Source organism: Eulemur rufifrons, chromosome 6, assembly GCF_041146395.1.
Source record: "Eulemur rufifrons isolate Redbay chromosome 6, OSU_ERuf_1, whole genome shotgun sequence".
In the NCBI taxonomy this organism is placed as follows: Eukaryota; Metazoa; Chordata; class Mammalia; order Primates; family Lemuridae; genus Eulemur; species Eulemur rufifrons.
Window position 1 is genome coordinate 17,445,866 of NC_090988.1, and position 23,614 is coordinate 17,469,479.

The 23,614-nt window shown below is 54.2% G+C and overlaps 1 protein-coding gene across 1 annotated transcript; it reads left to right on the forward strand.

Moving 5' to 3' along the window:
* The first annotated feature begins 588 nt into the window (after window positions 1–588).
* TMPRSS13 (transmembrane serine protease 13) lies at window positions 589–19,482 on the forward strand. The gene is made up of 13 exons (XM_069470465.1): window positions 589–678; window positions 3,540–3,822; window positions 4,856–4,960; window positions 7,842–7,964; window positions 8,872–9,001; window positions 10,806–10,898; window positions 11,874–11,917; window positions 12,665–12,827; window positions 13,748–13,920; window positions 17,039–17,137; window positions 18,334–18,476; window positions 18,589–18,741; window positions 19,456–19,482. Exons 1-13 carry the CDS (start codon window positions 589–591, stop codon window positions 19,480–19,482), a joined length of 1,626 nt encoding a protein of 541 aa, XP_069326566.1.
* Window positions 19,483–23,614: the final 4,132 nt, after the last annotated feature.

A 23,614-nucleotide genomic window follows, 5' to 3' on the forward strand; every position in this document is an offset into this window, starting at 1 on the left:
TGGCAACACCCATGCAAAGAGCTGTTGTGAGGTTGACATGGGATCTAGCAAAGAGCTAGTGGGCTGGTATCTTTATCACGGTTTGACACACACTTATAGACCAGGCTCTTTCATGTATATTCCCTATTTATCTGGGGGAAGGGGATAAAATGTACCCCATTTTACACACATGAAAGCCGGTTCTCAAGGGTTAAGTTACTTGCCGCAGGTAACCCAGTTAGTAACAGATGCAGTCATACTCAAACAGATCTTTCTGTTTCAAGCCCAGCATTCTTAAACAAACAAACAAACCGATAAACAAACCGCACCGTCACAGCTAAAGTTAACCAAGCCCACACTGTGTGTCGGGCCTTTGCATATATCATCTATGACTACAATGCTATGATGCAAGGTGATTAGCTCAGCTTTACAGATAAGGAAACTGAGATGTAAAGCCGAGAAGTCACTTGCCCGGGGTCACCCAGCTGGCTTAGAGGCGGGGCTGGATTCCAGCATGGTCTCTCTAACCCAGAGCGCTTGGCACCCACCCTGACCCCGGCTCCAGGTCACTAGGCTCTGCCCAGGCCTGGCAGGACTCAGGGCCCGACCATGGGTCACACTGGAAAGTTCCACAAGACCAAGATCCCTGCAGGAACCCCAGGGCCCCACCCCCAGGCTCCCAGTGGTGCTCCCAGCCCTGTAGGGCCCCAGGTCCCAGTTCTCAGGCCATGTCACAAGTGCAAAATGAACACGCGTCCACATGTTTCAGGGAGAAGACTGCCCCGGGAGGCTCTTCGAACTCAAGAAGGGCAGTGGACTCAGATGCAAATAAGCATGGGGTAAAATCCTGATCTTGTGATTCTAAGCCATCCAAGCTCTGAGACTTGGCTTTCTCATCTGTAAAATGGGCTTCTAAAAGTACCAACCTCCCAGGGATGGAGGGATGACTTCATGAGGTCATAGGCGTGAAAGTTTATTGTACACTCTAAGTGCCATACGTGGGTGAGCTATTGGCATTTTATTGTACTGACTTATGGGAGTCCCCCTGAGCTGGGGGAAGACTTACAGCGTGAACGTAGCAGGGCAGGAGACGAGGCACCAGTGGAGGTGCCACAACGCCAGGACCCCTGGCAGAGGCCAAGGCTCAGGCCACCACTGTGGGAAGCTCAGGGCCTCACACGGCTGGGGATTGTCCCTCTTACTAAAGGATCTTATTCTTCTGGCTTATGTCCAGCACGGTCTTTCTCCCTACGATGAGCTCGCACCACCTTTCAGCCCCTTCGGTCATGCCCTGTGACTGTTCAATCTCAGCACGGCGGGGGCCGCGTGTGCCAAGGCAAAGGGGAGGGGAGCAGCGTTTCCTACGCAACTGCTGTGTGCCGGGCATTGGCAAGAGCTCTCCTCCATGATCTCACTGGGTCCTCAGGGTCATTGGTCCTATTTTACAGATGAAGAAAAAGGCAGTTAAGGGGCTGGCCCAATGTCACACTGCTACTCCCTTATAGACCCAGCACTGGGACCCAGGTCTGCCTGATTCCAAAGCCAGCGCTGTCTGCGGATGCCTTCTCTATTTCCACACATCCTCGCCACCCTCCTTGCCCCCAACCCCAATCCTGTTCCCCTTAAAGCTGCCAGGGACTAACTTGTCTCCTTTTTATGGAAATCGAGTGTCCAGACAGTGGCCACTTCAGCCCTGGGTCCCCTGGGCCAGCAGCAGCTGCCCTTCAGGTCCCTAGACACACGCAAGTGTGCGCCTGCTCAGCTGCCGGGGCGTCGGGACCCACGTCTGCCAAGTAGCCCTGTACTCCCCGGGGGACCCGTCCTGGTCCCTGCCTCTGGCGAGATGAGTGTGGTCAGGAACTCACGATTCCTCCTTGAATTCATCCCACAGCTCCCAGAAAAATGAGAGTGATCAAACTAATCACTTTGAACACCCAGAAGAGGGAATTTTTTTAAATAAAAACAAAAAACCCAACTTGGCAGGGATGGTGATGTCGACTTGGGGCAAGTGTTCTAATGAGGGGGACGTTTACCTGGCCAGCTCAGTAATAACGTCAAATGCTTTTAAGCACAGCAGGAGGTGAGGGATGGCCACAGAGGCTCCAGAGGTCCCAGAAGCCTAGAGCCTTCTGTCTCCTTTGCACATCCCTGCAGACTGTCCTCAGCACAGGAGAAACCCCGGGTGGGCTTTCTCCACGATTTCTGCTGCCCACCGGGAAACCTGCCCTCCTGAGCAGCCAACCAGTTCTCAGCAGGAATTGTAATGGGAGTCAGACATGGCCCATGGGTGAGGCCAGTTCCATCTTGTCCTGCTTCTCTGGGGACTTGAGAGGGGGCTGCAGAGGCAGAGAGGTGGGAGGATGTCAGAGATCTCTGTAAGGGGCCAGAGGAAGGTGAGAAGATGCCTCGTGTGACCGCTCAGGAACTTCCCATCACCACTGCCTGCCCGCTGCCTCCCTCTCCCAGATCTGGAGCACCCCAGAGGCTCTCCAGGAAAGGAACAAGACTGGCATTTGCAGATTGCCTGCTATGGCCAGGGGCTGCATTCTGTCATGCGTCCCTCCTCAAAGAGTCAGCAAAGCCTTGAGGTTGAGAACACAACCTCCAGAACATGACTTCTGGGCTCAAACCCTCCCTCTGCTCCTTTCTAGCTGTGAGAACTTGGTCACGTCACTTAACCCCTTGGCCTTTGTTTCCCCTTTGCAAAATGGGAATAATAATAATTCCTACCTCACAGGAACTATTTATTAAGGGGATTAAATGAGTAAATACATATAAAGCACTTAGAGCGTGTTATGTCCTCTATAACTACAAATTAAAGTACTAAATCTAAATTAGTAAATCACTCCACCTACAGCTGGGTAAGGTTAAGAATCTTGTCCAAGGGTGCTGGAATCGTAGCCCAGCACTCACACCTTCTCCCGCACCTTGCCTCTGCAGTTTCCCTGGTGTGTGTGTGTGTGTGTGCACGTGTGTGCACATGCCAGCCTGCACACACGCACACATTCTGGTGTTGCTGAGCATGGTCAGGTACAAGACAAACAGGACAGGGCTTTTCTTAAGCAGTGCTTTTCAGACTTGTTGACTGTAACTCACAGTAGGAACAATATTTCATAATCTAACACACATACACAAAAGAAAAGGCTGGGGAGGCAGGAGTGGGAATGAAGAGGGCAGAAGGGGCGGGTACTTCCCCCACTGGGGGCCACATCTCCTTGACACAAGCTCTCAGAGTGAGTGACCAGCCCAGCAGCCTCTTCTTTTGACCCTCCCTAGACACTCGTAGGCTAAGCAGGCGTCCCTAAGCCCCAGGCAGATGGCCCACTGCCCTCTGCCCACCTCTGCTGGTCCTGTTGGGGAAAGATTCTAGGGGAACTGGGGGCCAGAATTTCATTCTGCACTTGGACATACTCCTCTTCTCAGACACTTCCTTGTCTAGGAGGCTTTGCTCAACCCCTAGCTGGTGGCCCCAGAGCATCTGTCTCCCAGCTCAGCAGGGCCGACGGCTGGGGTGGGTCGGCAGGGAGCAGCCTGAGGGATGCTCTTCACTCTGCTTTCAGAATGCTTCCCCAGCAAGGCCGTCTCCAGCAGGGACATCATCTCCTGCTCGGGCATCTCCATCCAGGACATCTCCAGCCCGGACATCTCCAGCTCGGGCATCTCCGGCTCGGGCATCACCTTCCAGGTCATCATCCAGCAGGTCATCATCTGCCAGGTCGGCCTCCATGACATCCTCCCCGACCAGAGTGTACCTTGTCAGAGCAACACCAGTGGGGGCTGTACCCGTCCGGGCATCTCCTGCCAGGTCAGCGCCAGCCACCAGGGCCAACGGGGAGAGCCCAGGTAAGGGGAATCCTTCAGGGAAGGCAAGAGGAACAGGGAAGCAGTCCATGGGCCAGGGGGAAATCCCAGCACTGGCACCCTCTGCTCCTCATAATGGGAAATGATGGCGGGATGGGAGTTTGGGGTGGGCAGTGAGGGACCTGGGGAGGTGGGGGAAGAAAGGAACCCTTACATGGAAACTCAAGACAATGGAAAATTAGGGGCAAGGTGGGTAGGCAATAAGGAACTGAGACCCACGAAGCAGTGTGTAACTTTGGAGGCTGCACAACCCAGGTCGCTGATTTCAGTAGCGAGGGCCCTCCGTTAGAGACCAGGGCTCTTCCTTGGGTGGCCTTGTGGGTCTGTCCGGGAAGCTGGGGTCCGCAGCGGAGCAAGGTCATGATCAGTGGGCCCCGCTGTGGGTGGACAGGAAGTGGGGAGGTTCTGACCAGGCATGCACCTCCACCCCCAGCCCCTCAAACTGTGGGTTGTACGGTTCAGCTACCAGGAAGTCAGAGAGGCCAAGTGGGCCTTGGGGACTGGCTCTGCCTTAGGGAAACTGTTCCTGCCCCTCCCAACTTTGCCCTCCTCCCATCTCCAGACGTCAGACTGTCCCCACCACAATACAAACAGGCCTGGGTGATATCTGGCTCTGGAGGGTCAACCTTGGTTTGGGGCCCATCCACAGTCTTGCCCCCTCAAGGGCAGGTGAGGTACTCTGGCACAGTAGGCTTTGGAATGAGACACGCCACTTACTAGTAACCTTGGCTAAACTATTTCATGCCCATGAACCTCAGTTTCCCCATCTATAAAATGGGCCTAATAAGACAGCTCACAAGGTTGCTGTGAGAATTAAGGACGAGGACACACGCAAAGTGCCTGGCTGGCCCAGAGGAAGAGCTCAGTACAGAACAGCTGTTGGTAGCAGGCAGGGCAGTGCCTTACTCTGGGGTGCAGAGGTACTACTGGGGCCCTCCCCGGCCAGCCCTGTTTCCTTCTCCCTCCTCCGCCATGCCGGCCTCCCCGCAGTAGCCTCACCCTCCCCCGCTCCTAGGTATCAGCCTGCCCAAGTTCTCCTGGCGGGAAGGCATGAAGCGGCTGCCGCTCATCGGGTGCGTGCTCCTGCTCATCGCCCTCGTCGTGTCGCTCATCATCCTCTGTGAGTTGAAGGAGGGATCAGGGGCGGGTTCTGGTCACTGCAGGGTGGAGGGGAACCCGGGGAAGGGGGGACACAGCAGGGACAGGCCTGGGGACCACAGGCTTACCCAGCTGCCCTGTTCACAAAGGGCCACTCCTGCAAATGGCCTTGGACCATAGTGTACCCTGCTTTGAGGGAGCCAGGTTAGGAGTTGGGGAGTGAGAAGCACCTGGGCTTGGGCTCCTCTGTGCCACTGCTCACTTGGGCAGGTTAGTCGACCACTCTGAGCTCAGGTGGGAGAAAATTCATCTGTTCATTCAATTCACCATGTGCCCCATGAAATCTCAGTCCAAACTCCCTGAGTTATAAGGAATAAATGAGATAATGGTGCAACACCTGGCACAAAATCTCACCCTAAAAATGCTAGCTGTTTCAGGCCGGGCACAGTAGCTCGCACCTGTCATCCTAGCACTCTGGGAGGCCGAGGAGGGAGTACTACTTGAGGCCAGGAGTTCGAGAACAGCCTGAGCGAGAGCGAGAACCCATCTCTACAAAAAAATAGAAAACTTAGCCGGGCATGGTGGCGTGCACCTGTAGTCCCAGCTACTCAGGAGGCTGAGGCAGGAGGATCGCTTGAGCCCAGGAATTTGAGGTTGCTATGAGCTATGATGATGCCACTGCACTCTAGCCACGGCGACAGAATGTGACTCTGTCTCAAAAAAAAAAAAAAAAAAAAGTCTCTCAATGATATTCAGTCAACGGGATGGTGTTCAGTGTTCAGGGGTTCAGGCCCCTCAATCTCCTCCCTCTCTTTGGAAAAGATGCCCAGGACATGTCCCTGGGTTCTCTGCCCGGGGGTCCACCATGAGCCCAGCACAGTGGGAAACCCTAGGAGGGAGCAAATGTGAGCACGCGTTGTGCTGTCCCGTCCTGGGTGAGAGGGTGGTCTCCTGGAGGATGGCTGGAAACCATGAAGGGCAGATGCATTTCAGTGTGACTGTGAGGAGGAGGTGACAGCTGTGCGGGCTGGGTGCAGGGGACAGCTCCTGATGGCCGTGGGGCCAGATGAGGACCTGGAAGACAAGAGAGCCGTGATGCCCCTGACAGGGCACATGCGTGGATGGCTGCCCACATTCCCAGGTGCGCAAGGGCAGCAGAGGGGAGAAGGAGAGGGAGGACCCGGCTAACCAGAGAGGAGAGTGCACATTTGGGGACCTCAGGCCATCTGTTTGGTTTGGTAAGGCCAGGCCACACCATGGAGAACTTTAAATGCCAGGCCGAGGAATAAGGACTCTGTTGAAGAGGCAGCATGGGTGGTGACGGGCTGGGTGGGCTGTTGAGCAGGAGGCAGCGTGCTGGAAGAGGAGGCTATGGCACCGTGCAGACTTGCTGGGGCACCCCAGTTCTGCCAGTGACCCGCTGCGTGACTTTGGCAAGTTCATTAACACTGCAAGCCTCAGTTTCCCCTTCTGTCTGATCAGGTGGTGGAGTCACTGTCACAATGCACAGAAAGGCCTCGGCACAATGCCTGCCACAGGGAGCCTCCTGCCGGCACCTGCTGCCTGCCCTCCCTCCCCTCCCCACCCAGGGCACCCCCCCAAGAGAGAGTGGGGAAGCACCCATGGAGGGATGAGATGGCACCCACGGGTGGCCCCGCTGACTAGAATTAAAACTCTTGGGTGGTTTCACAGCATTTTCTGAAGTCCATCTGCCAGGGAGACCTATAGACTTCCAAGGCCAGGGAGGTGGCTTGACTTGTGCAGGTCACAGAGCAGCTACATGGTGGGGCAGGACTAGAGCCCAGGCTTCCTGGCTCCCTGCTCAGCACTCTCTCCGCTGCATGTCAACATGTGGCTTTGTGAGCATTCTGAGGGGGCTGCCCAGGGGCCCCCTGGAGGCTCTGAGCCTAGGGCATGGGAGGAGAGGAAGTCCAGGGCTTGGAGAGGGGCCAGCCCAAGAGATCAGAGGGGATCTGTGTCTGGACCTGGAAGGAGCAGTTGCACAGGGCGGCATTCACCCTCAGTGACCAAAAGCATGGTGAGGCCGGGGCAGAAGAGGGCGGTGGGGCTGAGGAGCCGGTTGAGGATGAGGGGCAGGGTGAGGAGCTAGACCTCAGGTCTGTGAGGCAGCTGAGGGGAGGTGTCTCCCAGCAGGAGGGGCCACGGTTTCTGGTTTGGAAGGAGGTTGCCATCAGAGATCAGTCATGAGGCTGATTTTCACATATGGTTTGCACAGTTGTTTTCTTTTAGACCCAACTTGTACATTTGGGAATCAGCCACCTAGAATTGCTCGTTGAATGAGAAGACATTCAAGGCAGAAAGACAAGTAACGGGGAAAGAACGGAGCACAGGGGATGTCCCCTGTTCAGGGGGGAGGGAGCAGGAGAAAAGCCAGGAGCCTCTGGGGCTGGAAGGACGGGAGCCTTTGAGAGGAGCAGACAGGTGGTGATTGCGTGTGTGTGACCGTGAAGTCACAGTTTCTCTGCTGTGACCCTGTGGAGCACAGAGGAGGTGGGATGGCAGAGGGGTTCTGAGAAGGGGGCTCTGGGATACTGGAGGAGGTGGTTTCTCTGGCCACTACCCCTGCCAGCGCGTAGGGAGGGGCGTTCCCAAAGTGGTACCCGTCTCCACACCTCTCCCTCTCTCTCTCCCTCTCTCTCTCTCTGTCCCTCTGGGTGGCTGGCTGCTCGAGTCTTCCTGGTGCTGCCCTGCTTGCAGGAGCTTTCTGGAGCACTCCGGAGCATTCCTCAGCAGCCTTTCTCTCCATACAGATGGGGGACGAGAGCCCCAGATTCCAAGAGGGATTGCAGGTCGGTGTCTCAGAACCCCCAGGGCCTTGGGCTGCTTCGTGCCTTGTCACTCGGGGCTGGCAGTGACCCGGCTGTCTCCCTTTTTCCTTCCAGTCTACTTCTGGCAGGGCCGCACAGGGATCAAGTACAAGGAGCAGGTAGAGAGCTGTCCCAGGCATGCCGTTCGCTGCGACGGGGTGGTGGACTGCAAGCTGAAGAGTGACGAGCTGGGCTGCGGTAAGGAGGCTGGGCACGGGGAGAGTGTGTGTGCTTGCGCGCACGTGCCCGCACTCCGGTCACCGCAAACTATGTGGTGCAGCTGAAACAGGAGGTAGCAGACCTGGGATCAGCAGATCTGGGGTCTAGTCATAGTAGTCTGGAGTTTGAAACCTGGCTTTGAGTGCTGCGTGACTTAGACAAGTCACTTACCTTCTCTGGGCTTCAGTTTCCTAATTTGTAAAATGAATGAATGGGACAAGATCAGTGGTTCTCACACAAAATGTGACAACTGCCAAGTATCAGACTGAGCAAAGCAGAGCAGCTCTGGCTGGAGGTGGGTGTGGGGTCTGGAGTCCCATCTATGTGCCTCTCTTCTTTGTCCACCAGGTGACCTCTGACTTGTCATCCTGTGGTTTCTTGACTGTCAGTTTGTAAACAGCTGGCCTAGGTGAACTCTGGTCCTCAGTGGATCTTGCACGTGCTGCCTCCATACAGCCCTGCAGTGGGCGGTGCGTGCATGTCCCATCCATCCCACTGTCCATTTACGTGTGCCCTTGCCCAAGACTGTGTCCATGGGACTGGGCCTGGCCCCTGGGCACTTAGTCAGATCATGCACTTTATTCTCCTTGTCATGCTCTCATCTGGGCACAGAGTGATGGCTGCTGGCAGTGCTCACCCCTTCTCCCAGCAACGGCCCCCTGGGTCCTATTGGGAGGCGAGCTCTCTGCCCTGCCCCAGCCCCTTGCCTTGGCTCTGCCTTACTGGGCATCCTGGGCTTCTGCCCATCACTGCTCAGGCCAAGCTCCTGGACCTCAACAAGGAGCCTCAGGACAGGAGCTTCTCAGAGCCTTATTCAACTAATCCCCCAAGAGCTTGAACCTTCCTAGGTGCTAAGCACTGGCTCTGCCTTTTTCTTGCCCTGCAGTGAGGTTTGACTGGGATACATCTCTGCTTAAAGTCTACTCTGGGTCCTCCCATCAGTGGCTTCCCATCTGCAGCGACAGCTGGAATGATTCCTACTCAGAGAAGACCTGCCAGCAGCTGGGCTTCCAGAGGTAAACTACCCCCGCACCCCAGGGCCAGCTTCAGGGATGCCTCAACCACATCAGACCAGGGCTGATCTCACTAGCTCAGGACACTCGTGAGGTAGTCAAAGACACCGGGCCCTAGGATCCTGTGAGTTTGGAGCAAGCTATTTCCATGAGGCCAGAGAAATTATTGTAGAGCTGTAATAGTATTAATATCAGGCCCTTACATGGTTCTTTGCATCAAAGCACCCTCCTGTCCATTATCACATGCAGTGGTCACGGTGGTGGCCCTGAGAGGTGGAGGGGAATTTGGGCAGGTCTTTCCTTCTTAGGTCTGGGAACTAGAAGCTCAGACCGTGCAGAGCCCTTCAGTGGACTTTGATCTGTGGCAGTTGCGGCTTGGGCTAGAACTCATCAAATGGGAAATGCGATGGGGCAGGTGAGGCCAGGCAAAGTCATAAGGATCTTTGGCTGTAAAGATTTTAAACAAATCAGCCAACGCTGGTGGGTGGAGCAGGGAGTAGGGTGAGCAGCACCCTTCCAGCTTGAAGGAACATCTCCATCCCACCTCTGGGTCTGAGTTTGCAAGCTGAGTGGATTTGGGGCTCACCAGTATGTGTGAGGAGAAGGGTTGAGGATCTCACTGTGGGTTCTTTGTAGAAGCGACACCTGGAAAACCAGAGGTGGGGGGAGCCTAGGACTTAGAACGAGTTCTCTGCCCCCACCTCAGCCTCAGAGTCCGGATCCGAGAAAGGGGACCTGAGGGATCGGGTGGAAGACGATGGGCGTCTTTTATCAATGAGGTGGATGACCTCACGCAAGTGCAAACTTCCTTTGGGCATTCAGTTCTCTCGATGTCATTTATTCAAAGGACAGTCACTGAGCTTCTGTTATGTGCCAAAGACTGTGTGGCACCTAAACACAAAGGCTCCCACCCTTGAGGAACCTCTAGTGTGGTTAGTGAGAGAGGCTTAAACCATAGTCACAGCACAAGGTGATGTGTAATGCTCAGGACAGTGTGGAGCACGAAGGGCACACGACAGAGGGTGCCTAGCTGCTCTTGGAAGAGGCAGAGAGTGGAGGAACGGACCCTCTGGGAGGAGGAACGGCGTGTACAAAAACATGGCGTCATGCAAGGGTACCACGTTCTAGAAAAGCACACAAGTTCCACACAGAGAGCGGCACACGTCAGAATCACCTGCCGCGCTTGTAAAAATGTACCCCAGAATCAGAGTCCCTGAGATTAGGGCTTAGAACCTGCTTAGCAAACATCCCAAGGTGATTCTTAGGCACACTGTGGCCTGAGACCCAGTGGGCTTGCCCAGAGCTCTCAAACTTTAATGTGTAAGTCAGTAACCCGGGATTCTTTAAAATGCAGACTCTGGTTCAGTGGGGCTGGGGTGGTGCTGCTGCCTGGTCCACGTATCACGGTTTGGATGGAAAAGGGCTAGAGTGGTGCTTCTCACACTTGAACATGCGTCAGCATCACGGGACAGCCTCTTGAAATACAGACTGCTGGGCCCACCCGCCCACAGTTTCTGATTCAGTAAGCCTGGAGTGGGACCAGAGAATTTGCATTTCTGACAACTTCCCAGGCAATTTTAATGCTGCCAGTCTACACTGGGAACTACTGGGCACTACTAGGGTAGCCACATGGGGCTAGCAGGGGTGGGGCAGTGGAGTCAGACTGTCCTGGGCTTTGACTGCTGCGTGGACCATTTAGGCCATCACAGCCTGGCCTCTGCCAGCTGGTGGGGGCTCTAATGCCCGCCGGAGGACCTGGGTGGACTTTGCCTCCAGGTGCTCATTCTTCTTCCCTCCTCCCTTGCAGTGCTTACCGGACAACCGAGGTGGCCCACAGGGATTTTGCCAGCAGTTTCTCAATCTCTGAATACAACTCCACTGTCCAGGAAAGCCTCCACAGGTATGGCAGGGTGGGCTGGGCTGTTTGTGAGCAGGCGAATGAGGAGGTGGGGAGGGGCTTTGAGTCAGGGCGCGCCCCCCTTTTCCCTTTCGGGGTCCCAGCCTCCAGGAGTTCAGAGTGTCGGGGCACCCCGGAAACAGTCCTCATTCACCATACTGTCGCCTGACGTAAAAATTCTTATATGAGGCTTGGTACAGAGATCACCAGGGCGCCCCTGAGAGTTTACCTGGTTGGCAGAGACAATTCACAAGCCTTGGGGCCGCCAGTCAGCCAGGTGTCTGGACTGAAAGCTGCTACTGGGAGTGGTCTGGGGCGGGGAGAGAGAAGCATCCCTGGGGTTGGGGACAGGGTGGGGGAGCAGCAGCAGGCGGCTGCCAGGTATGAGTGTCAGGGACAGGGCAGCCCACCTGGGAAGCATCGGCCTCCTCCCTGGCCTCGTCATCCTCTGTCATCTTTGCCCTAGAGCCCCCTGTCCCAGGCCCGCTGAGGGGGAGGTTTGAGGGTGCTCTGCCAGCTAACATGGTGTACCTTGCGGAGGGGCGAGAAGGCCCAGTGAGGGAAGGGAAGGGAATTCGCTGCACCTGGATGGCTGCTCCGTGCTGGGTGCAGTTTGCATGCTACATTGAGGAACTGTGTCAGAGGAGTATCAGGCCACCCGTTTAGCTGTGGAAAGATGCTGGGACAGTGAAGTAGTCCCAGGTTCAAAGAACAGGGATCTAGCCAATGTGTGCAATCTGCCACAGAAATTTGGGGGGTGGGAGATGAGAGTGGAGGAGGTTTGCATTGAACCACCCCTGAAGGCACTGAAAGGGAGAATGTCCCAATGAGAGGAAGAAGGTCAGAATCTCCACCTTCTTGTGCAAAGGGTAGCTCCCTTGGAAATGGAATAGGAACTGAGCAGGAGTCAATCAGGAAGCCTTCCTGGAGGAAGTGGCTAATGTACCCTTTGCCCATCTTCTGTGTCTCCTCCTGCAGGTCTGAATGCCCTTCCCAGCAGTATGTCTCTCTCCAGTGTTCCCGTAAGATGCTCTTCTTCTTGGATTGTGGCCAGTGTGGGGTGGCAGCCAGGAGGCAGAAGGGTGGGACCCCTCTGAGGGAGATGACTGGCCCTGAGGGTCCAAGCCAGGAAGAGAGGCTTAGCCAACAGGCCTGCTTCAGGGTCCAGGTCCCCTGTAAGGCACTGGGGTAGCCCAGGGTAACATTTCCCCTCCTCCTGACTTTGGCAGGAGCTTAGCCCAGCAACCTCTCTCATTTCAAGGAAGCTGTTTGCTCCTGTGCATCACAGGGAGTTTCTTCCTCCTTTGTTTTGAATGATAGAGACCCCCATAATAGGGCTTGTCAGTTGAGGGTCTTATTAGAATGCGTCTGCATGCCTTGGCCCCTAACAACAGCTCTGGGACGCAGTATCACAACCCCAATGCCTGGCACAGGGCCCAAAGCATGGGGCACTTGGTAAGCATTTGTCAAATCAACGAAAGAACAAATGAGTGGAAAGAAAGAGGAATTTGCCCCAGTGGATCCAACTTCCCAATGGACGATCCCAGAAAGCTAACCCACCATGTGGTAGCTCTGCCTTGGCAGGAAACAGCTGTGTGTATCAGATTAAGTGAGCAAAGCAGCATCCATGGGTGGGTGGGTACCATTTAGGACGTGGTTACTCAAGCCCACCCTGGGCCCAGGATTGTGGCACAGGCGTCCTGAGCAGGAACTCAGGAAGAACTCTGGGAGAAGTAGGGTTCAAAATGTGTCTCTTCCTCTTTCCCCAGACTGTGGGCTGAGGGCCATGACCGGGCGGATTGTGGGAGGGGCACTGGCCCCAGAGAGCAAGTGGCCTTGGCAAGTTAGTCTGCACTACGGCACCACCCACATTTGTGGAGGCACACTCATCGATGCCCAGTGGGTGCTCACCGCTGCCCACTGCTTCTTTGTGTAAGTACCCGAGTGGGCGGGTGACTCCATGCTGCCAGGACCGGGGATCATCGGGAAGGGCTGACTGCAGGCTGACTTCTCTGTAGACAAGGACGGTGGGCGTGAGTTGGGCACCCATGGGCCAGGCAGTGCTGGTGTGGCTTGGATGGTCACTCGAGGGCCAGGATTTGCAGTTGGTGTCCTGGAGTGTGAGTCGGGGGTATTGTTGTCAGTGAGACCCAGGGATGAGAAAAATCCCAGTGATGGTACCTAGGGAGAGAAAGGCAGGCAGGAAGAGGGACTTGGGAGCCTGCCCCTGAAGAACAGGGAAAAATAAAGAGGCTTTGGGTTGGTTGCTGCTTCCTGCAACTGAAACTCAAGGCAGAGGAGCCCAAAAAATCAGAAGTGCTGTCCTAGAGACTGTGTGTGGGTCAGGGATTTTGGGGAGGGCACTGTAGTCAGCTTCTGACAGTCACCAGCCAGCCTTGGCCCTTTGGGGGTCCACAGCCCAGACTGGGGGGCAGGAAAGAGTCCTGGGTCCAGGCCTCCAGGGCACTGGCCTCCCCAGCAATGAGTCTTCTGTGGTCACTTTGTCCTGTCTACATCTCTGTTTCTGCTGAGGATGACACTACTGAGATCCGTCCCAACTGTTGTATTGGATCCTTGATGACTTGCAGATCAGATAGTGGGGGTTGAATGCCACAAAGGGGTCTTATTCATCCCTTCTCCTTCGTTACTGTAAGGCGCAGAGCAACCAGTTCAGAATTTTGGAGGGGCAAGGTGTGAAGGGTTGCTTTGGACCCCAGGGATAGGATAGAGGGTTCCCTCCAGAGGGCCTTTCATCCATCCTCCTGCCTCCAAGCTGGTGCTCAGGCTGTGGCTACCTGTATGTAAACTCTGCCAGGCGGGTAACTAGCCCCTGCTCCCTGCGGCTCTTGCAGGACCCGGGAGAAGATCCTAGATGGCTGGAAGGTGTACGCAGGCACCAACAACCTGCACCAGCTGCCTGAGGCAGCCTCCATCTCCCAGATCATCATCAACAGCAACTACACCGACGAGCAGGATGACTATGACATCGCCCTCATGCGGCTCTCCAAGCCCCTGACACTGTCCGGTGAGTAAATCTGCAGCCCCTTCCCCCGACTCTGGCACCATTGGCAGCCCTTGGACTTGGCGGTGCCTGTCAACTCATGTTGGGGCCCCAGAGCTTCAGAATGGCAGAAGTCAGAGATGCTTAGTGATCATTAAATGGAACACTTCTGTTTTATAATGGGGAAACTGAGGCACGAAGTTTAGAAATAAATTTGCCCCAAATGACACATCTTACATTGCAAACTGGTGACAGAGCAAGGGCTTGGATACTGGTCTTAATCAATATAAATAGATTGAATTGTTTCACTGGTATTAACTGAACACCTAGGGTCAAAACACTGTAGAAGGCATTTTACATGTATAATTCCATTTACTCTTTACAACCAACCCCGTGGAGCAGGTACTATTGTTAGCTTCATTTGATATATGAGGAAATGGAGCTTTAGAGAGAGAGAATTACCTGGGGCCACGAGTAGTAGGCGGCAGCTCCAGGATTGGACCCAGGTTGGTCTGACTCCTAAGCCAGGCTCTTCCCACTCAGCTCCAGGCTGGCAAACTGCTTACACTGCAGTTGGGAACGTAAGCCGAGTACACACTCAAACAACTAATTGCCACGAAGTCGCTGCTGAGGACCAAATGAAGCTACATAAGGAAATGCTAGGGAAGTTCCTAGAAAATCACTGCAGACGGGGGACGTCAAAGAAGGATTCATTCACTCATTCACCCATTCACTCATTTGTTCACTCATCAAATACTTTGTGTCTACTATACAGCCAGCCCTGCAGTTGCAATTACAAATATAACAAAATTGGCGACACAAACCAAGGCAACCGGTAGAGGCCAATGATGCGACGCTGGGGGGAGGCAGGGAGCTATAGTGTCGCAGACGCAGACGGGGCAACTCATCAGCCCTGGCAGGCTAGGAAAGGGTAGCTAAGGTGAGTCCTCAAAGGATTGGCGAACACGGGTAAAGGGGAGCAGGAGGGACCCTGAAGAATGAGGCCAGGGTCCTCTGACATAAGCAAAGTCATACAGGTGGGAAAAGTAGGAGCACTGGGACTTCCGGAAGCCTTGGAGGGCTCTCTGGTTAGTCCGGCCATTCTTATGCTCTGAGCCTGTGAGCTGGTGTTTCCTGGAACATTAATTATGGAGGCGGTGTCTGTCGTGAGTCAGAGCAGTCAGCTCATCCGGCGTGGGGTGAGGAGGAGGATCCCTGGGTAGAGCTCGGTTGGGCGGGGCTGGCCCAGAACCACGCCCGGGTATGGCCACGCCCACGCATGACCACGCCCGTCCAGAGCCCAGCCCCACCCACCATCCCTCCTGCCCCTCCAGCCTTGTCTGGGTTGGTGGGGGGGCTATGAGGTGAGGGGTGCCAGCTGCCCCCTGCCCTGCTGCTCACCCGCACATGCAAGGGAACCAGAACAGGCCTCCGCCTTGTAAAACCCAGACTCCGTTTGGCTAAACGTCCAGCTCTTACCTTTCACTGCCCCCCCCCCTTAATATTACTTAGAATTCCAAAACAAATCAAATAATCCCTAAAACCGAATGAAGGCTACTCTAATATTGCACATCTTTTTCAGACCGTGGCAGCCCCTCTCCAGGCTCTGACAGGCCCCTGGGCAGGTGACACACCCTTAGTCAGAGAATCGCAGCTCACATTTACGCAGTAATGTGAGCTGATTTTTGGTTTAGAAACCAGGGCAGATTTTCTTAAACTCGTTTGCAGCCGGAGCACCTTGAAGTCACAGTACTTTCTGAGCAAACTTGTGAAAATGAGTGGAATACAGAACAATGGAACACAGAAAGGTGTTTCATGTTTTTAAAACTTTACCTCTCAAAAATGGGCATAGAAAAGAAATCATGTTTTGTGGTTTTTGTTTTTGTTTTTTTTTTTTGTTTTTTTTTTGAGACAGAGTCTTACTTTGTTGCCCGGGCTAGAGTGAGTGCCGTGGCGTCAGCCTAGCTCACAGCAACCTCAAACTCCTGGGCTTAAGCGATCCTACTGCCTTAGCCTCCCGAGTGGCTGGGACTACAGACATGCACCACCATGCCCGGCTAATTTTTTCTCTATATACTTTTTTTAGTTGGCCATATAATTTCTTTCTATTTTTAGTAGAGACGGGGTCTCGCTCTTGCTCAGGCTGGTCTTGAACTCCTGACCTCGAGCGATCCACCCGCCTCGGCCTCCCAAAGTGCTAGGATTACAGGCGCGAGCCACCGCGCCCAGCCTGTGGTTTTTGTTAATAATGAATGCTATCCCTTCATTTATTTTTTGCTTGTTTAGTCTCTAGCAGACAAAATGTGGTGGACACCAACAACATTTAAAGTTCAACTTTTGGAGAAAAATTTAAAATTCATTCATCCTTCCACTACCTCCTCTTCCTCCACACTGTTCTAGGTGGAGAATGCTGTAGTGAATATGACAAATGGCTGAGACTATTGTGAACATCCTATCTACCAACTATTATTTTCTTCCTGCAGATTGGAGTTCAGTGGTCAATGCCCTAGTCCATCTAAGGACTCCAGTCCTCAGAGGGAGTTTATGAATGATACACAACAGCACCTTGGTGGGACCAAGTTAGCAGAGTTTTATGGTCTGCATCCCTGGGGATGTGTTCTTCCTACTTGGAGAGATTTCTTACCCTGTGCTGGGAGAACATTTGGAAGGAGAACCATGGGCCCTGGTTCTCCCCACATGAACCAGGGTGCCCAGGTGCCCTCCCCAAGCCAGGCTGGACACACCACCGAGATGCCATGGCCATAATATCTGGGACTTAGTCTGCTGCGGTTCCTTGCTCTGATGGAAAGGCATGGAAGAGGCTCAGCCAGGACAGCCACTCTTGGTGGGGAGAGACTCTCAGCCTCCCAGTATCAGCTTGGCACAAGGGACCTTCCAAGGCTTATACACCTGCCCACGGGGCAACCACTGAAATCAGACTGGCTTTGAGAACTCTGGCAGCAACTAGAAGGCTGGAGGGTTGAGATAAAGTGATTATGTTTCTTGCCTGATCATTCCAAGGCCCTGGGCCACTCTGCGGCAGGGAGAGGGCTTCCAGAACATTGGTACTTTTGACCCTCTACCCACTCCACCAAAACCTCCGGTCTTGTTCCTCCACTGATGTCTTGAGGTCTAATTGCAGCTCACATCCACCCTGCTTGCCTCCCCATGCATGGACAGACCTTCAGCCTCAATGAGACCTGCTGGATCACAGGCTTTGGCAAGACCAAGGAGACAGATGGTGAGAGGCAGAGATGCTAGGCTGCGCATGTGTGTATGCGGAGGCAATGTGTCTGGTATATGGATGCAGGCCTGTCTAGATGAGCGTTTGGGTGTGCAGATTCATGGGCCTGGGTGTGAATGTGTGTATATAGACACCTGCGTCTATGCCAGTGCAGCTGCTGTGACAATGCCCTCTAGCCAAGACTAGAAAACCCCTGTAGTTGAACAAGTTGGGTTCATTGCTCACTGCAATTAGGCAGAGCACACACCATGGAGAGCCGTGGAGCATCTCAACAAGAGGGTGCCATTATAGAAAGGACTTGCAGGATTTGGGTGGTTTGGGGAGAGGTCAAAGATGTGGGTCTTTTCTCTAGACTGGATGCTGTCAGAAAGCAAGGGTAACGCAATGATTGGGATTCTTGCTAATCTTATCTAGGAGAAGAGTCTAGATGCTGTAATTGGTAAGGAAGCAGCAGTCACCCATACTGGCCAGGAGAGGGGGATGTTTGGTATTTTTGTGGTTTGCACAGTGACCTTGTTTTTGTCAGGCCTTAAGCAGGATGATGAAGTGGGCCTGTTTTGCCTCACTTCATCCCGGTCACAGACTGCCTTGTCCAGTGTTGGTCCTGCAAGACTGTTTACAGGAGGACACCATGGTCTGGCTGACCTCGCTGTTAGCCGCAGGCCTGTTGCACGTGGCAGGGCCGCTTTTCCCTGTTCTGTGAGATGGAGAGAGGACTGGTCTGCGTGCACGTTCTTATGACCTTGCCTCCGTACCTGCTAGCTGTGTGACCGTGGGCAAGTCACTTCCTCCCTCAGTTCTAGGTTTCCCCACCTGGAAATAGATTAGTAAGACCTGCCTCTTCAGGACACATGGTTTCTGAAAACAAATGAAGCCATGTATCTGACGGTGCTCTGGACTCAGAGAGGCATTGTGCGGCATGTCAGGTCATCGTATAGGCTTGTGAGTGTGTCTGTGTACATGTGTGTCTCTGTTTTATGTGCAGTGAATTGTGTCTCATGTGAGGGTGTGTGCGCCCAAATGCCCTGGGTGTCTAACCACAGAGGGCCTCCCTTGGGCCGGGGCCAGGCATGGGCATGGTGCCCTCCACTCCCAGGAATCTGGGTTCTGGGTTGGGCAGCTAGAAGCCATGAAGCTTCCCACAGTCTCACTGGCTTCTGTCCTCTCTCTCCTCCAACCCCACTTCACTGAAGAGAAGACATCCCCCTTCCTCCGAGAGGTGCAGGTCAGGCTCATTGACTTCAAGAAGTGCAATGACTATTCAGTCTATGACAGTTACCTTACCCCAAGGATGATGTGTGCTGGGGACCTCCGTGGGGGCAGAGACTCCTGCCAGGTGAGGGGTCTGTGGGTGGGGCTCAGGCCCCAGGACCCTAGGGATGGGGAGGCTGGGGTGTGGGGTTGACATGGGGTCAGGCCGGCCCTGCTGACATGCTGTCTCCCTCCAGGGAGACAGCGGAGGGCCTCTTGTCTGCGAGCAGAACAACCGCTGGTATCTGACAGGTGTCACCAGCTGGGGCACAGGCTGTGGCCAGAGAAACAAGCCCGGCGTGTACACCAAAGTGACAGAAATCCTCCCCTGGATTTACAGCAAGATGGAGGTGAGAGCCCTGCCCCGGGACACTGCACCGAGCAGGCTGGGGACTCCCAAAGGTGGGGAGCCCAGAGGAGCCCCCAGGCCTTCCCTGGGGAGTAGGCAGAGGCCCCCTCAGCCCGATGCATTCAGAGGTGTTCAGGATAGGGTCAAACCTCAGGCCTGGGGCCAACTCTAGCTGCCTGTGTTTCTTTCTCTCCTTTGCTTCCCTCAGAATAGAGCTCAGGGAGTTGCCAAAGGCTGGACTCAGGCCCAGTGCCAGCCCCAGTGCCACTCCCTTCTCCCCAGTGGTGGCCGAGGTGTGAGTTCACACAGGCCACTGAGGGTCGCATGTGAGAGGAGGCCTCCCTCCCCGGCCGGAAGTTGGGTATCAGGAACGGGGGTCTGCCCCCAGTTCTGCTGACCCAGTTCAGACTCTGCCTCCCCTGGGCCTCCCGTCCTTAGCAGTGAAGCAGGGAGTGCTGAGCCTGCCCTTCACCTCTCTGCCTGGGGCGGGGGCAGAAAGTGGAGAGCTGGGAGGGGGAACGGGGCGGGGAAGGCTGCTCTAGAAATCCGGTGTGGTGGGGCTCTCCGAGCCTGCTTCCATCCTCTCCCTCCCGGCCCCTCCTCTCTGGGAGGCAGTGCCAGGTGACAGCTGGGCTGAACTGTCTGCTCTGAGCCCCACCATGGGCTTCTGTGCTCCCCGCCCACCTTCATCCTGTTCTCCTGTTCTCTTCCTCAGAGTGAGGTGCGCTTCCGGAAATCCTAAAGCAGCTGGCCTGCTCCTGCTCACAGCGCTGGCTGCTGTGACGACTCCGGCCCAAGTGACTGGCCATCTGCAGCGTGATCAGGGCTAACGGCCCCCGGGCACCTTGGTGCTCCCACCTCCTCTGTCTGCTGCCTCTGTGTGTGAGTGTGTGTGTGTGTGTGTGTGTGTGCATGCGTGCTGCTGCTCTCCCAAGTTCTTCAGAAACCAGGAGAGCTGACAACTCTTCTCGAAATCCCAGGCGGGAAATCATCTGGAGATAAGAGTTCGGGCACCACGGATGTTCCTACAGAGATGTCTGTAAATGGTTGGAGGAGGTGGAGCCCAGGGCCCAGGGAAGGGCCTGGAATTCTCGCTCCTCTGACCCCGACTTGGAGACTAGCCCAGTGTGGGCAGACGCCAGCAGCCCAGGTGATGCCGCTGCTGACCCAGGACAGATGACAGGTTTTGTTGGTGTGCCAGCCTCCCGGCGCCTGGACTCCCAGTGGTGTTATGAGTGTCGCGCCCATGCTCAGACTTCCTGCCGGTGCCTCGGATGTCAAGAGTTGGGCTGTGCTGTGACTAACCAGGCTGATGTCTGTGGATAGGTCTTAGTGCATTTGTTTGGTCACAAGTTATTGGGGCAGATTTTATTTTATTTTATTTTATTTTTATATTCAAGAAATGGAAATAGATGTATTTTTAAAGATTCTCTAAAAATTTCAGGAGCCTTGAGAGCTAGCGTCAACCACCCCAAGAACTCCAGGGGACTCGTATGGAAGTTGTACCACTTTTAGAGTCCTACAAAATGTTTCTGGCTTCAAAGGACTGCACAAAGGACTGGACAAAGTCCCCGGGATGGACATCTCCGAAGTCAGTGCAGCATCTAGAGCCGGTTTGAGATACTCAGGGCAGCATCTCATCCTCATCTGGGCTGGCGGGCAAATCCAACACAGAGATTCACATTCCTGCCTCCCAGGGCCCCAGCCAAGGCTTGAAGAAATAGATGCTGCTCCTGCTTAGGCTCCCAGCAGCCACCGGGAGGGGCAAGTGCACAGCATCCCTTGCACCCAGGGGCTGTCCTGGGCCTTTGGGGTTTCTTCTCGGCTTTCTCCACCTTTCAGTTTCTCAGTTGTTCCAGAAACACAGCACTGGCATAAAAACTGCCATGGAGAGAAAACTAACCCTTTCCCCAGACGCCCCCCCAAATAGTTCTTCTGAAGGATCCCAGTTGGCCCTGCTCCTGCAAACCATCAGTGGGGCTGGCCTAGCCGGCTGAAGGCCCAGGCCTTCCCCAGCCTTTTCTCTGGGGCACCTGTTTCTCCCCCAGTCTCCCTCTCCTCATCTTCCTCAAGCTGGTCTGGGCCCCTTGTGGTGATATGCTTCTCAGAGGCAGGGGCCGAGCAGACCAGCCCAGCCCAGCCCAGCCAGGTGGCTGCTCAGGGGAAAGACCACCCCGGAGGAGAAAGCTGGAGTTGGCTGGAGTGGCTGGGCAGGATCCGATGGGTCTGGGTACACTGGGGAATGTTAGCAAGGCTGGGGAGGGGGCCACATTCATGTCTACAGCAGTCCCCCAGTAATGGTCTTCAGCAATAAAAGTCATGTGACCTGAAGAATTTGTCTTTGGATATTTTACTGGTACCCTAGGTAGAAAATTGAGATTGCCCTTCCAGGTACCGAGACATCCTCGGTTTTGATTCTTAGTTTTGGTTCCTCATCTTTGCGCTCTGATCACTTAATCATACATTCATTTATTTAAGCATTCACCAACCATATCCATGCCTCCCTGTGCCAGGTACTCACATAGGCCCAGGGAATACAAGGGGCATGACAACATCCTCAAGGAACTGGGTCATGACCTGGTGTGCTGGAAGCTGTGCTTGAGTGTGGATATCGTTTGTGGAACTTGGCCAAAGCAGCCACGAGCCGCAGCTCAAGATGTCAGGAAAGCCTTCGCTGAGATCAGGTTTGAAAGGAGTCTTCAAGAGTAGGTGAGCCTTCACAAAGCAGATGGGGGGACAAGGGCACTGGAGGGCATGTCCTTACTCTCCTTCCTCTTCCTCTGCCTTTGCCAGCCCAGCAACAGGCATGTTTACAAGGAAGCTCCAAAGCTTACGCAGCTGTTTCCAAGACAATTGGATGGGCGTTTCCACTGGCCTGTTGTGAAAGATTTCCCCCTTCTTGCTCTACACTTACTTTTCCTGTGTTTAATGTATCAACCTCAACCATTACAGTCCCACTGGGGAAGCCCCAGTAGCATGGCCACATGCTCAAGCCTCTAGCTGCAAGTACAGAATTCTCCAGGTCTGCCCAGCCTATCTGGCGTCTGGGGAAGCCTCAAGCTTGTTTGCTTTAGTCTTTCACATTAATGCCAGGGAAAGTCCTTCCTCCAATTCTTTTCTTGTCCCATGTGCACAGCAAGGGAGAGGTGGCAGATGCTATGTTCACTGTATTTCAAGTAGGGGTAACACCTACTGTAACAGATCCCACCATTCCTCACAATTTCCATTGCTTAACCCAATCGAAGTTTATTCCGCATCCTCCTAGCAGTTCAGGGAGGGTGTTCTGATCAGTGGGAGCCTTTCTTCCCCATCATTTTTCAGGGACTCATGTCTTTTCATCTTGTAAGTTTGTCATCCACATTGTCATCTGCTTCTGGCCAGAAAGAAATTTCCACTTACATTTTATAGGTGCAAACATGTCACATGGCACCACCTAGAGGAAGCAGGATTGGGAAAGGCAGTTCTTGGCCGATTCCTATGGACTTAGGCCATTTCTGTTCTTTTTTTCCTTGGAAAGCAGACCCTTTCCCCTCTCTCTGAGGTTTCCTAGGGCATAAATTGATTGGCAGGGGTGTAGGGATATTGGGGGAATCAGGGAAATAAGGTAGAAAAAAAGAATCTGGATAGAAAGAGAAAAAAATACATTCCTTTGTCCTGGGACATCTACAGAGCCTACAAAAATCCTGCATGGGGGAGGGGGGTGGTGGTGATGGGGCTTCCCAAAGTGGTCCAGAATCTCCAGGGAGATGCATGTGCTTCCAATGGGGAGGAGGAATTTAGGTGACATTGTCCTATGTCCCTGGATCCCAGACATCTCCAGGTACCAGCCAAACTCTCTGGCTTTGTCAACTCTATTGACTACTGAATTTCCATGGAATTTCCCTGGGGAAGGGGCAGAGAGCCAAGTGCGCATGTTGGGGGTGGGGTGGATGGTAGATGACAGCACTTTCAGCCTCTCAGGCCTCCAGCTGCCTCTGGGCTTTGGTTTCGTTCCCAAGGGCCATTGTTTCCCATAATAGCTTAGCCTTTGTCCTGATGCAAGTGGGCGGACATCAGGACACGCATGTGGAGAGCTTCTCAAAATGACAATGATGAGGATAATGACAATAATAGCTAGCATTTGCTGAATGTTTGCTCTGTGCCAGATGCTGTGCTAAAAACCTGATGCATATTATCTCCTGTAAGCACAATAATCCCACGAAGTGGGCATTGTTATTATGCCTATTTTACGGATGAGGAAATAAAGGCCAAGGTAGTAAAATAAGCCTCCCAAAACTACACGAATCCGTGGCAGAGTTGGACTTTGAGCCCAGGCTGTCCGATTTTAAGGCTGCTTACACTGTGCTGCTTTCCAAAGTCAGGCGGAGTCCTCCCAGCTGTGACCTCATAGGGTCCACCATCTGGCTCTGTGTATCTTTCCAGGAGGGATGAGGCTGGGCACACCCCTCAGAGTGTCACATGACCAGAGGCTTAGCCATGTGGTTTCGGGGCCTTGGTCAAGTGCATCAGGAGAGGAAGCTCCTGCCCCTCCCCCACCCCTGTGCCCAGTGGACGGTTTCTGGGAGGCCTTGCCGAGCCATGACAAGCTGTCACCCAAAACACCTCCATGTCTCCTTGGTGTGGGTGGGTGGTTCTGAGAGGCACATGCCATTCATTCTCCACCTCCTCTGCACTGGCTCAGGCTTCCTGCTCTTTGGGAAAGCTGCTGCCCAGCCCAGGAAGTAAGCACCATCCTGCTCTTACAATGGGTCCTCCCAGAGAGCAGGGAGGACCATGCGCTGGAGATACACAGCCCTGGACCACAGGCAGGAGGCTTTGTGAGATGAGACCTCTGAGAAAGGTGAGGGCATGGCCTGGTCTTCAGTCCTCATTGC